The following is a 14,033-nucleotide window of genomic DNA, read 5'->3' on the forward strand; positions in this document are numbered from 1 at the left end:
ACCTTAACTGTGTGTATGACTTTTTTATTTTGTACTTGATATTAAAGAGATATTTGTTGAACAGTGAAATTATCATATGTAATAATTTAAATGAAATAAAATCTTGTATACCTGGTGCTGTTAGTGCACCTTGAAAACTGGCTACATTATGATGGCTGAACTCAACTGAGAATATTTGCCAGTCTGAGTTCAAACCAGTATATTAGAAAATGATTAACAAAATATGTAGTGACAGTGTAATCAACTGGCAAAGGTTTGCAATTGAATGTGTTAGACCTTTAACACTTTGCTAAAACAATTTATTTGTTGTCAGCAAATATGGAATTTACAATTGTCAATGTAGACACATCCTATTCCAGGATTGCTTCCTTCCACACCTTAGTTTGACACACCTCTTCATGGGGCTGTTTCAGCTGGTGTTCATGACAACAGACCATGTAGCAGTCAAACTAAGACTCGCTCTGAAGACAAGGTTTTGGTTACCTCAAGTAATGACATGGCTTCTGCAAGGTGGTGGAAGAGCCAGATGTGGAAGAAACTGCCACTAATCGCCATCGGTATGTTACTTTCTTTTGTCCTTTGGGAAACTGTTTTAAACAGGCGATCCTTGCCTGATCTCAAAATACCACCGCAGTTCTCTTTAGACCTGCCTGGCTGCTTGGCTATCATCAATGGAGACATAGCGGGGAAGAAAGGCGAATTAGAAGTGCTTCTGGCATCCAGGAAAAGACAGAGTCTTTTATCTGAGGACTTCTACCTTAATGTGACAAAGGACTGTCCATCTTACATTGAAAAGAGAGGTTTCATTACAGCGCCTCTCAGTGAGGAGGAAAATAATTTTCCCATTGCCTACTCCATGGTGATCCATGAGAAGATTGAGATGTTTGAGCGACTCCTACGAGCTGTTTATAATCCTCAGAACATCTACTGTGTGCATGTGGACCAGAAAGCCACTAAAGAATTCCAGAAGGCCGTGGAGGCTATTCTTTCCTGCTTTCCAAATGTGTTGGTAGCCAGTAGATTAGAAAGAGTGGTATATGCCTCATGGTCCCGAGTGCAGGCCGATTTGAACTGCATAAAAGATCTGCTGAACTCACGGGTCCAGTGGATGTACCTGCTTAACACCTGTGGGACAGACTTCCCCATCAAAACCAATAGAGAAATGGTTCAGGCACTGAAGGCCCTCAACGGGAGAAACAGCATGGAGTCTGAGGTAACCAATGACTACAAGAAAGGCCGGTGGCAGTATCATCACAATGTGACTACTACTGTCATCAGGACAGACGTGAAGAAAAGTCCCCCACCCAATAGCAACCCCATGTTCACAGGAAATGCCTACATTGTGGCCAGCAGAGCCTTTGTGGTACATGTGATGCAGGACAGAGAAGCTCAGCAGTTTGCGGAGTGGGAGCAGGACACGTACAGCCCTGATGAGCACTTCTGGGCCACTCTACAGCGAATGCCCTCTGTTCCTGGATCAATGCCTGCTAACATCAAGTATGATACGTCAGACATGCAAGCCTTCGCTCGCGTGGTGAAGTGGAGCTATCTAGCAGGAGATGTGAGAAATGGAGCCCCGTACTCTCCTTGCACAGGTGGATACAGAAGAGCAGTTTGTGTGTACGGAGCAGGTGACATCTCGTGGCTCTTGAGACAACATCAACTCTTTGCAAATAAGTTTGATCCTGAGGTGGATGATATTGCTATTAGATGTATAGAGTCAGTTCTGCATTTTAAAGCTTTAGGCCATGACCCACTGGAAACAGATTAATATTCCACATTTTTTTCCTTGAAATGTAAAATGTATTTTAAATTTCAAAGTTGGTACTTAGGGCAGGTATATTTATAAACCATAATAGCGTATTCAATATTGTCCAAAATGTTTGATTGAAATATCTTTATATATTTTGTATTCATTTTTATTTGATCTATCTTGCAAAGGGGTTTTTATTATTCTGTGGCTGTTAATGTTATTATCAGTATGTTATCTATAACATGAATTCTTAAATTATTGAACATACATACAAATGATATCCATCTTGTTACTGTGGCAAAGCTTGTACTTAATGGAATAAAAACATACAAAAGGATGTAGATCAATTACTTTACTTGAAGAAAATGTAAAATGAAGACCTCCATCTTTGCTCTCACAAATGTCAGAGGGAACGTTCAAGTGAGGCGCAGAAAAAACAACCAAACCTTTATTTTCCCCAGGCACGATTTTGATAGAGAACATCAGCAGTGAACATTGAAAAGGGTGTTTGTCAAAACGTGTTCTATGAAACGCCAGTCAATGGGTCAGAGACCTAAAATGCATTATATAAATCAGAACAACCATAAAAATATATTAATTTCTCTCCTTTGTCACCTTTTGAATATAAATATATATTGAAATGTAATAAAGCAGGACATGCATCAACCACTTGTAACAGAGTGCTTTAAATAACGTGTAAATACACCAGTAACTAGGGAACACCAATAAGCTAAGTACATGATATTTCAGGAATTTTTTTTTTTTTTAAATTAAAAATGTTTCAGACAGCATGTGTGAAAAATGCTTAAGATTAGGCTGTAAAACATTCCACGGTGCGACAAGCAGCATAGTTTGAAAAAGGCACTTTCTTGATGCAAAGAGTCACGGCTGTAGGAGAGCTCCTCCTCCTCCTCCTCCTCCTCCTCCTCCTCCTCCTCCTCCTCTTGCAGTGCGAGCAGGGTCACTCTGGAACAGCAGCAGCTGCGATCTCCACTTTGCCGTGCATGTCCTGGTCAATTCTGTAGACAAATACAATAGTCGTCAGACATCTGTGTGCCAGGAAAGGCCTGTTATCTAACAGAGAATCAAAGTGGCAATCAAAGGCAACTCTACTGCCCATTAACACACATCCTGAAATGTGATCATTTCCCTTCTACCATTAATAAGCAAATTATTTGTGTGTGACAGTCTTTCTATTTTTTTAGACTTACCAGACTTATGCTTTCAGCATATGTATGCCAGATATTGTCCATGCTTTTTTGACGAAGGCACTTAAAAATATGAGCACTGATATCGTTTTCATTATTATGAGGTTCTTTGCAAGACAAATGCACTAATGTAGACTATAAATCCATGTTAGGGCACAGACTGCTTCATCAGCAGCACACACTGCAAATAGTCGTACAATAAGAAAATGTGTAAAGGCTAAGCAATCTGTGCCAAACCTTTTACATTCCATAAGTGCAACCGTTATACTTAAAATATGCAATGTTTGTTTATAGTGTCAAACAGCTCTATGGCAATGTGTGAGGTTTTAGTGCATTCATCTTCAACTTAACGCATCCACCGTATAACAATTGCGGCAGTGGTGTAAATACAATACAGAGTCTCTTTCGCAACCGACAATTATTAATTTTTTATCTTCTAACATGACATCTCTGCAAATGAATAACCTCACGCTTACGACTTATCAGTACGAAGCAGAATATTTATGTGTGTTGGAGCAAGGCTGACAAAGGTTTGAGGCAATAACTAAACATCAGCAGGGAGTGGGTATGCGGTGAGTCATGCAAAGAGCTGTGAGAGTGGACAGGAGTGTTCAGTGAGGGCGAGCTACTGGCGGAACCATGTGAGGACACAATAGCAGTGCAATCACACAACCACACTGACTATGACCAGCTACGTCCTGGTAGTCCAGTCCCACCCCATCCAGTGAAACAAACATTAACAAACTTACCCAGCATCAACCACATTCAATTAAAAACCTAGTTTTTAAAAAGACACATGCAAGTAAGTGCTACTTGATGCCCCAACTTTAATATCAGAAAGAAGCAAGTCAATAATTTACCTCAAAACTATTCTAACTTGTTATTGACATAAATCAATGATTTAGCATCCCAGTGGAAACAGTGCCTTGGGTGTAAAATGGGCTTCAAAGTACATGGTACCATTCAAACGACATACATAGAGCTGATATTATTTTGAGGCAATGAATAGAGAACAAAATTAACAAGAAATGACTTTGAAATGAATATCACAGAATTGGCTCAGAAAAAGGATCTAGTTGTTGAAACAATTACCAAGCCATCTTTTTTTGGAAACCAAATCAAACAGCTTCTCAATCTGCTTTTAATGGACATCTACTGTGAGAGAGCTGTGGGACATTTAGGGAGGATAGTTGTTGGCCAGCAGGTAAAAGCAATTCATCCCACTTCAAACACGTGGGACAGAGTGAGGTGTATTGGTGCATTTCAGAAAGCCAACGGATCATTTCCTTGTTAGTTTTGTGAATTGCGAAAGAATGCCGAGACTGACCCTGGGTGCAAGTGCATATACCTTTTACGGCTTTTCCTATTTTTTTCGTCGTCAAACCTTAAGAGGGGGCAGGGAAACGGAGGTAAGGAAAGGAGAATTACACAGCCAACAGCAACCAAACATCCAAAAGAGCAAACACAGTTGATAAGATAAGATGTATTCTTGTCTTATCAAATGTCACGTGGAAAGAAGACCCACCTCAAGGAAATATACAGCGTAAGCAATTTCCCAGCACAAGCGCAATAGTTATGTATTACAGCAAAGGTTTAACTCTTGTTGAAATGTTAAACTAATTCAGATTCACAAGGCTGTACTATTCTCTACATTTTTTATTTTTCAAAAGGAATATGTTTAGATATTTGTATTTTGGTGCATTTGGATTTCTACCGCCATCAGAATAATTACAGTGCGAGTAAGACAATAATGCTTCTGGGCAGAAAGTGTCAATGGCTTTGGAAAATTACTAAATCCTGTCCGGTCACGAAGCAAAATTTAAAGTGAGTCAGACTCATAACCTCGCAGGAAAAGCAGATGTAGCACCACCTACAGATGAAATGGAACCACATTTTGCAGGACCAGTCAGCTGATACTCCGCAGGCACAAATGCACTTGATCCTACCCTCACCCAAGAACCACCCTTATCTGATATGTAAACATAACAAAAAGAAATGCTTAATCAAGTGTTCATGAACCCCTTTTCATCACCCAAGTAATGTCAAAGTGTCAAATCACCAAATTTCTGACATGGCCTTGGATTTATATGCATTAGCTTGCAGACACCTTCATATCTTGTCTTTTGACAGGACTTTTGTCTTGAAAACTGCTGAAGTGTTTTGAGTGGAGCATACTTACTGCTTGATACAATCTGGTATGGACACATACTCCATTGGAACCAGTTCGGCAAGGTCTGTCAAGCTGAACACATACTTGATTTTCTGACTAAATTTGGAGCTGTGAAAAGAAGCACGAAATCTAAATGTTACTGGAGAAGATCTTCATTTCATTATTCTCGCCACCTTGAACATTAGTTACCTTATGAAAGGTTTTGTGAGTGCCAGCAGGGTGCGAATAAACCAAGAGGGATGGACAATTATCAAAGACTTCAAGTTCTTCCGTAACCTGGACAAAAAGAGTGAGAGACGCCACAATTGAATCCCATATGATGCTGTTCTTGGGTTTGGCCTGATGCCTCTGCATTCATAGTAAAAAAAGTGCGATTGCCACTCACTCACCTCCTATCAATCTGCTGATAACACTTTCTGAGCCAGCCAACAGTTGGCATCTTTTTCCGAGAGGTTGCCCCGTTCAAATACACAATCATATAGTTCTCAGCGACCAAAAGCTCCAGCGTGCCAATGACATACCTGCAGGAAACGAGAAACTTCCATTAGCGTTGGTCCTAAACTGTGCGATCGCAAGGCCAGAGGAAACCAAATAAACACTTACTTGAATAAATTGTCCATGATGTATTTGTAATTTGGTTGATTGCTTTCAGGCATAAAGCACACAGCGAACACAATGATGGCATTCAGACCGTCTCCATAGTAACCTACAATGAAAAATCAAACTTGAAAAGTTGACGTTTTCGGATCAAAACCATATTTGCTGTCAAAACTTAATTTTTTCCATATTTTTTATAAACAGACTGATCAACTCACGTCAAACACAAATGTAATACAGCGTGTTCATCAAGGAACATATACATATTTAAAATGTATGTCATTGCAAAATGTCCCAATGTAATGCAACCAACCTCCATGGCTGATAACCCTCTTGTAAGGTTCGATGGCCTTCATGTCCACTCTGTGTTCCTGGTCTCCGATACGAAACACCCTCCAGCGCCGCCCCTCCTCCCTCTCCTCCGAGGCGGAGTACTGCTGCACCGACTCCACCCCCTTCTGAAGCAGATCTGTGGTTTTCGGCTTGGGGAGATCGTCTAAATAGGAGAGGACGCATTTCAAACCCACAGCTAAGACGCTACACCCCCTGGATGTGAGGAATGTCTGATGTTATCAAATCAGATCCATTTGGATGAAATCATTTATCAAACGATTACATCACTCAACAATAACATGCATTTTAATCAGTGGACATTCAAATTAAATGTTTTGCTTTTATCATTTGTATCTGGATGGCATGCTTTATCTTTTAATCAACACCGACTCCCTTTCAATTGAGGTCAGCATTTTCAATTACCCGATACAATTTCCTGGGGTCCACCGTGCTATTGTTCCCGGCATGGGAAATAAATGTGATGACCAAACACTGCTGAAATCCCAGAGGACATCGTTTGTAGGATGTATAGCTAGCAGCATGATATGCAAAATGCCACATGTTCTGTGCCTCATGTTGACATCAAGTTAGGTGTGAAAATTGTCATATATATCAAGCATGACAAGCATAATTAAATATAAGTGAATAGAGCAACCAAATCACATTACAATTTTATGAGGACGTCTCTGTGAGCGGCCCATTTCTGTGATATACCAAATCACATTGATCTATGTTTCTCTTTCTGTAGGATTCACATTTACGAGATTTAAGTGGTAAAATGCAAAATGTAATGCGTCTCCAATTAAAGGCTAAATGCATTGGGTGTAAATTTTTCCTTATGCTATAATGTAATTTCCTGAGATGTGCGATGCCTTGTACAAGTAGGACACACTGAATCACTAGTAAACAAACAGCACATGAGCAAATGGTTAATAGCTGATAACTGCAGCATTGCTATGCAGTTTGAACCACTTCTTCTTTGCCTTAAATCGACGAGTTGCAGGATTGATTGTTTACATAAACGCAGGAAGTTTTCAAGAAAAGAAAAAATGACATGCACAAAAACAGTAACTGACAATGAAGTGAATGAAACACAAAACCTCCCCATGATTTATTTGAACTGAAGACAGAATATGATCTGGAAAATAGGAGTTGATTGACTGATGGTTGGCAGAACGAAATGGGGGCTGTCCAAGAGGCCTTACCACGAGGAAGAGAGAAACCTGTTGCTGGCCTGCAGCCTGTTTCCAGACTGAGAATGGAAACAATTCTTCCATGTGAAAAAGAGGAAGGCAGCAGTGTGGAAACACAAAAACAACAAAGCACATTAACTACACTTAAGGCAGTATGTTGCCTATCCAGACCTGTACAATCAAGGAAGGCAAATACAAATAGATCCAAGAACCAAGAAATAAAACACTAGTTTGATAACACGTTTACTTCTGTGTTACAAACCTACAAATAAACCCAAGAAGGGAAGTTTTTTTTTTAATGCAGCCGTGGACTTCTAATCTGAGACCAATTTGAAAGCATCTTTGCATCTGTATCAAACCTGTTACCATTGCATGATTTGAAAAGGTCTTACCTTCCCATTCAAACTCATTGCTATTGTCTGAAGGCGTGTCTATGTCGTCGAGGTCCAGCTCTGTACTTTCATCCAGCTCATCAGAGAGAAGAGAACCTTCACTGCGGTCAAGTGTAAGACTGATGTCAGGAGCTGCGAGCTTCTTCTTTGCCTTCTTGCCGTGGTCCTCTGCATAGCCTGGGGTAGATGCCAAATCATCAATGGTTATACTATTTGTATAACAAATAAAAAGGACATGGTTTTTCAGGTTCATTATAATACAATTCTGTAGTTCATACAGAGCTAATATGAGTCTTCTATTCAGTCTGAAAAAGTAAGTGGTATCTTCCAATGTTAGTCTTATCAGTACCAAATTCCCTCTTTGTGTTAATCTGCCTCCACAGCAAAGAAAACACTATTGGAGAGGATTTTGTGCTGAAAACACAAAGTCGAAGATAGTAGAAGATAGATTAATTTTGTCTGAACAAGAAGGAACCGGAATGATTACAGTGACTAATAACTCTCTCAAATTAGCGAGCGTGAGTTTGGAAATATCCTTTAATATTGTAAAGCAATGCACTGTTCACTATTCTGTTTTCATTACCAGGGTCTATTTCTTCAGACGGTCCTGCAAAAAGCTCATCTTCAAGCTCCTCTTCCTCCGGCAGGGGCCTAACAATCAAACAGCAGGTGATCATGCCTTCAGAAGGATTATGTTTCATGTGACTTTTAAAACACAACATGTGATACAAAGCTCTGAACCATGATTAAAACGGGATTTACGACATTATGAGTGATTGACAATACCGTGGAAAGTCCTCATCCTGCCACTCTTCCTTCAGTTCAACTCCTTCCATTCTTAGGCGTGCTTCTGTTGTGGCGACTGACTCTTGGCGCTCTAGGCTGGGAATGGAAACAGAAAATGTTTATGCTAAAAAGTCGTATTGTGCTACAAATATCCTAAGATCAAGAGCAGGGCAAGCACAGATTATCCGTGACAAACACATAACTAGTTGTCTGTCCACGGCCGCTTGTGATTTGTACAATCCTCAAAAGATTATGGGAAAACAGGAGTCAAAAGCATTTCTTTTAAAAAAATTTGAAAAAAGTTAGTGGATATTAATGGTGACAGTGAAGAAATGCTATAATAAAATGAATACACTTGACTACAGCTGCACAAAAAGCACACTATTTCACACTCTGCAAACAAGGCTGGAGAAATTTATATAGATATTTAAAGGCAATTTTTGGTTTCACAACTGGACATACTATGTTTGAAGTACAATTATGAACACATAACCAACATTTGGGGGAAAGAGTCCCTTTGGCTTTCAGGATGAACATATAAACGCTTTTTTATAAAAAGTGTAATGGTCGGTCTTTGTATGCTGTTAATTACCACCGTAGCATTACATCAACTCAATGAAAACCCCTGTTGAGGTTTAATATGCTTTTTTGTTTGTGTTTCTTTCTTTCTTTCGATATGCGTATTAGTTTTGTCCAATAAACCAAATACTTTGATTTGCTATAGACAGGTGCTTTGTAATGCTGTGCTGATCACTACATAATCCACAGTCCTGCAAAGTTCGGCAGGCTCCTAAAAAGTTTCAGCTTGCAACTGGCCAATGGACCCATAATCAGATCACTGGCTTTTTTAAAAGCTTACACGCTTATGTTAAGGACTTAGTTTATAAACAATAAGTCTACTTAGAAATGCTGATCATTGTATCCGTATCTTTGCTGTACAGAGCTCCCTTTGATGCATTAATGACACACACAACTGTATTTGTGCTCCCAGACACAAAAACATTCTGGGCATTTGGTACTCAACATTTCAAAACGTTTAGCCATTTGTTCATGTATAGTGCTAATCCCCACATTACATTTGAAATCCATGTGACAGAGGTAGAAATGCTACAGGAATGTCGTTCCCTGAAAACAAACCCTTGAAGTCAAAGTGCAGTGGAGACTAAGCTGCATGCAAGTGTAATTCGCCACATTCAGGAGTGGAAAAGATACATGACTGTACTCATATGCTGCCTAATTCAACTCCATGCTTTATTATAAGACAGGAAGGATTGACCACAATGTTTACTAACAAGTTGTGTTGCATGCCACCACAGACATTGCTTACTATAACCTACAGAGGCTGAAGAGAATGGCAGTTACACCTGTACTTTTAGTACCAATGCCTGGTTGTGGGCTAAGAATTGACTTAGAAAAAATGTCTGTAAACTATATATGTGTGCCAGTGTAGTAAGGTCCCATTATAATTTTAACAGCATCGCTTCTATCGTTTTCTGGCTCGAACAGTTAGTCTTCATTTGAGGAGCATAGAAAAGAAGAAAAAAAATGTGGCAATTAGCACTGATATTGCCACTAAAACATTCACAAATGCTTGAACCTAGGCAGGTATCTGGCTCAGGTGCAGGGGTCGTGAAGAACAGCATTCTCGGAAGGAAACCAGAAAGCTTTGTTTTTTAAAGTTGCCAACATGTAACGCTGGGCCAAACGTAAGATTGTACATATGACTTTACAGACCTTCCGATGGGCCCTGGTGGTGAGCGGGGCTGGGGAAGGCTCACCGGGGTAGAGCTTCTTGCTCCCGGCTGCTCCTGCTCATTGTCCGGAGGTGTCCTTTCCTGTGGCGTAACGTTACCTCTTGTTTTGGACAGACTCTCTTGAAGTGCCTCTTCGCCATGTTCAACTGTAGAAGCAGTGCTATATTCTAATTCGCCTAATTCCTCCTCGTCAACTTCTCCCGACACTCCAGAGGACGAGGGACTAGACGCCAGTCTGTTTCCCGGCTCCTCGTGAGTCCTCCTGGGTGTGACACAATCTGGGCTTCTATTGTTCAAATCCACATCGCTTACACCCTTCAGCACCGCTTCACTCTCGATCACGTCCGATGCCATGGCGTTTTCCTGTCTCCGTGCAGATGGGGGGGGGGGGGGGGGGGGGGGGGGGAATAATTCCGACAATGACAAGCTAAAAAACCGGGTCTGCTAGTTAACTCAAAGACTCACGACTTCTTTAAAAGTTATAGGCTCGCGTGCTCGCTCGCCGCAGTGCTGTCGCCGCAGTGTTGTTGTTGACAGCTAACTTTAGCGTTGCCAAATAACAGCACACGGGGTGCACAGAAATGCGTCACGGTGCGGGAACTCGGGAGGCCAAAAGAAGTATGCTAGCTTTGCATAAGTCGGGTTCACTGCGTGCTGCTGCTTGTGAATGTCCTCCCTTCCTTCCTACGAGTCAGACTGTTCTCCCGTCACGCTAGTGCTACAGTTAGCTAACGGATTTAGCCAAGCTACTCTTGTCCACTTAACGCCGGCATTAATCGATACAAATCGATCCGGTTGTCTCCTACGACACAACATAAGGACAACCGATCCACGGATCCATGTTCGGTATGAAGTCAGTGTCCGCAGATATCACTAGCCGGGTCCACCGACATCAATTTCCGTTGCTTCTTTCCACCAACGCGACCGTAAGCTAGCGTTCTCTACACAGAGCGTTCTGTTGTGACGTTTCCAGCTCGCGGTAAGGAGCGTGCCATCGGGTTGCCAGTTGTGTTTCCTGCAGGGTGGTATCTGAACTTTCTTCGTCCCTCAATCAGGGACAAAGGACGGAAAATAATCTGAATTACAATACTTGTTGTTGTTGTTGTTGTTGTTGTTCAGATGCATTTTTTTCCACCATTTTCAAAGTCAACTGAACAATCATTTTTCTATAATATAATAATGTCCCTTCTTCTCAGTTCCTTACAAGTTGCAACGATCTAAACAAAGTTGAGAGGGAATTGCTCTCCCCACTTCTAAATACATCATATAATTAGAGTTAGAGTCTTTGTTATAACTTAGTGACCTCAGACAAAATCTTGGTTTAAATGTTTCTGACTACTGCTCTAAGGGAAATAATCAAACCTGGCATCCATGTAGGTGTCGCTTATATACAGGCTATACTGTCACTACATAATCTGTAACTTTGTATTCTAGACTTTGTTTTTCCATTGGACTTTTAGGGAAACAGTGTTTTTCATCAAATCTCCTAAAAGTTTCCATTTTATATCTGTAAAAAAAATTATGCAAATTTTGGATTACACTTTTAATAATGTCTATGTTGTACTCACTGTAAATTGTAGTATGTCTGTTAAAGCGGGAGGCTAATTTATTTATACAAATACTACTTTATATTCATAGATTCCTGAAAAATACTATTTTACACGAATATGTTTAATGTGTTGTATACTTGTTCACTCAATTTAACTGAAGTTAAAGATTAAATTTACATACGTTTTTAAAATAAATTACATTGTTATTGATTGAACAACCCATCAATAACAATAATCCAATACGTAATATGTAATATTTAATATGTAGTATGAAGTGTATGTATGTGTGTACGTACAGTAACGTACACAAATATGGGCCAACTCCATTTCTGCTGGTGTGTAATAATGATTGTATATGACCTTTGCATTGATATGGATCAATTTATAGTTTGATAAGATGGTTGAAATGTCGTCTGTTTTGAATGTCTGTTTGTTGTAACATAATGTATCTATTATTGTACTATGTTTACTGTTTTTATTGTATTTCTATTTGTATTATTGTATGTGTATTGTTTTATTCCATGTCTATGTTTATTGTTATGCACCTGTCAAATTGGACAGAAATTATTCTGATTCTAATTCTGATTCAAATTCTGATTCTGATTCTGAGTCTGATTCTGATTCTGAAGTGACCAGGTGTCAATTTGTTATTAGCCAATCAGTACCAGAGGTGAGTAATAATGTACCATGTTCCTAAAACAGCGGTAGGAAGAGGAGGAAATACGCAAAGTTAAGGTTGCGCGTGCTGTACAATATGTTAATTCACTGTGAATAGTCTAAATTAAGAGCTGGGAATTTTCTATCGGCGCATATTTTGTTAAAAAGGGAGAGTGAGTCGTTTGTTGGGATTAATTTTCACACAGTAGCGTTAATCCTACAAAAACCGCGCAACCTTCCGGAGTCCCGTCGTGTGGACCTAAGTTACGTTAGCTAGCCAACGCTAGCGCCCTCGCTGGCTGGAAGGAGAGAGACTGTGTGCACGTGGGACACGTGTTTGTTATGAGTGAGTATGGACCCTGAGAAGTGTAAAGATAATGGACATGTATAGTTAGACGGTAGAAGGTCATTCGTGTTTGTGAATGTCTGGGTAGTGCGCGTCGGATGCTGCCACACGTGCTCGAATGACTCGCAGCTGCATGCCAGAGGAACCTCTACACGGACAGAGAGAAAGAGCCCGGAAAGGGTTTCCCGTTAGCTCGCCGCTGGACAGGTGGTTTGAAAAGCCTGTTTCTAACAGGCTGCCGAGTCTCAAGGAGCAGTGAGTACAGACAATGTCTTCCTTGGGGTGTTTTCAAATGAGCCCCGACAAGCGCGCACACGTTGTGGTCCACAAACTGAATTATTACATGTTTATTTATTGAACAAATTGCACATGTACCATTTCACAAACTGACAATGAGAAACAGCAAAATGGTGCAACTGCAGAAGTTAAGAACCTATTAAAAAGGGATAGCTAAGGCACAAGTTATTATTGCATATTTAGTTATATCATAGGTAATGCATGCTGTTACAGTTCTTATGACTGTTTTGTCCGCAGCATTTCATACTTTTTATGCAGTTACAATTCTTTGTAAAAAACACAATTATAGGTCTTTGACTTGTAAACTTATATTTATGCATTTAGAATTTGGCAAGAAAAATCAACAGTGATGTATGACCTTGCCTCTAAAAATCAACAAAACAAGTCAATCTAAATGTAACATGTTAAAAAAAATAATGAACACACTTTGTACAAGACAATACATTTTGAAAATACATTTAGTTTTATTTCCTTGGGGTCAACACATCATTTTACATTCAGTTGTGGTTTGATGTTGATTGCATGTCCGATGATAAACATGCGATGTGTGTGGTAAAATAAGGGTTATAGTTGGTATTTATGAAAGTATGTGGGTCTAACTTAACAATGACAGTACAACTTGGTCTCTCTGCACCAGTCGGTCATAAACCCAAATGTGTAACTGTACACACATGTTAATTTTCTATTTCAGTAATATTGACCAATTAAGCTTCCATGCAAAGGGCTTATTTTATGTAACCATATATCCATTATATTATTTATAACAATATATATCGTTCTCTCTTTGAAACGCATCGATACAGTCTATTGTCAGAATTAGAAAACACAACACATTAGATTAAATAACCTATTCGTTTTTTAATTGTTTAATAAGGCTACATGATATATCAATTTGTGTGGTTTATTATACTGGGTCAAAATCAGATTTTGGAACAGTTACTTTGCCTTAATAAGTCTTCAACCTCAGTGGCTTATATGTTCCACTAGGTGGAGGCAG

General features: G+C 39.8%; 2 protein-coding genes across 3 annotated transcripts; one reads left to right on the forward strand and one right to left on the reverse strand.

Moving 5' to 3' along the window:
* The first annotated feature begins 449 nt into the window (after window positions 1–449).
* Window positions 450–2,090, forward strand: gcnt3 (glucosaminyl (N-acetyl) transferase 3, mucin type). Its single transcript, XM_034535272.1, has one exon. It carries the CDS (start codon window positions 497–499, stop codon window positions 1,769–1,771), a length of 1,275 nt encoding a protein of 424 aa, XP_034391163.1. The 5' UTR covers window positions 450–496; the 3' UTR covers window positions 1,772–2,090.
* bnip2 (BCL2 interacting protein 2) lies at window positions 2,091–10,580 on the reverse strand. 2 transcript variants are annotated; one of them, XM_034535271.1, is made up of 11 exons: window positions 10,167–10,580; window positions 8,433–8,528; window positions 8,230–8,297; window positions 7,647–7,823; window positions 6,042–6,224; window positions 5,735–5,837; window positions 5,521–5,652; window positions 5,321–5,407; window positions 5,141–5,239; window positions 4,310–4,345; window positions 2,091–2,772 (listed from the first exon to the last, which is right to left on the reverse strand). In XM_034535271.1, the coding sequence occupies exons 1-11, from the start codon at window positions 10,538–10,540 to the stop codon at window positions 2,715–2,717; spliced, it is 1,413 nt and encodes a 470-aa protein (XP_034391162.1). In that variant the 5' UTR covers window positions 10,541–10,580; the 3' UTR covers window positions 2,091–2,714. The 2 variants fall into 2 exon arrangements, with proteins under 2 accessions (XP_034391162.1, XP_034391161.1); XM_034535270.1 differs by lacking the exon at window positions 4,310–4,345.
* Between the last annotated feature and the right edge of the window lie 3,453 nt (window positions 10,581–14,033).

The sequence above is a fragment of the Cyclopterus lumpus genome, chromosome 6 (genome assembly GCF_009769545.1).
Source record: "Cyclopterus lumpus isolate fCycLum1 chromosome 6, fCycLum1.pri, whole genome shotgun sequence".
NCBI classification, from domain to species: Eukaryota; Metazoa; Chordata; class Actinopteri; order Perciformes; family Cyclopteridae; genus Cyclopterus; species Cyclopterus lumpus.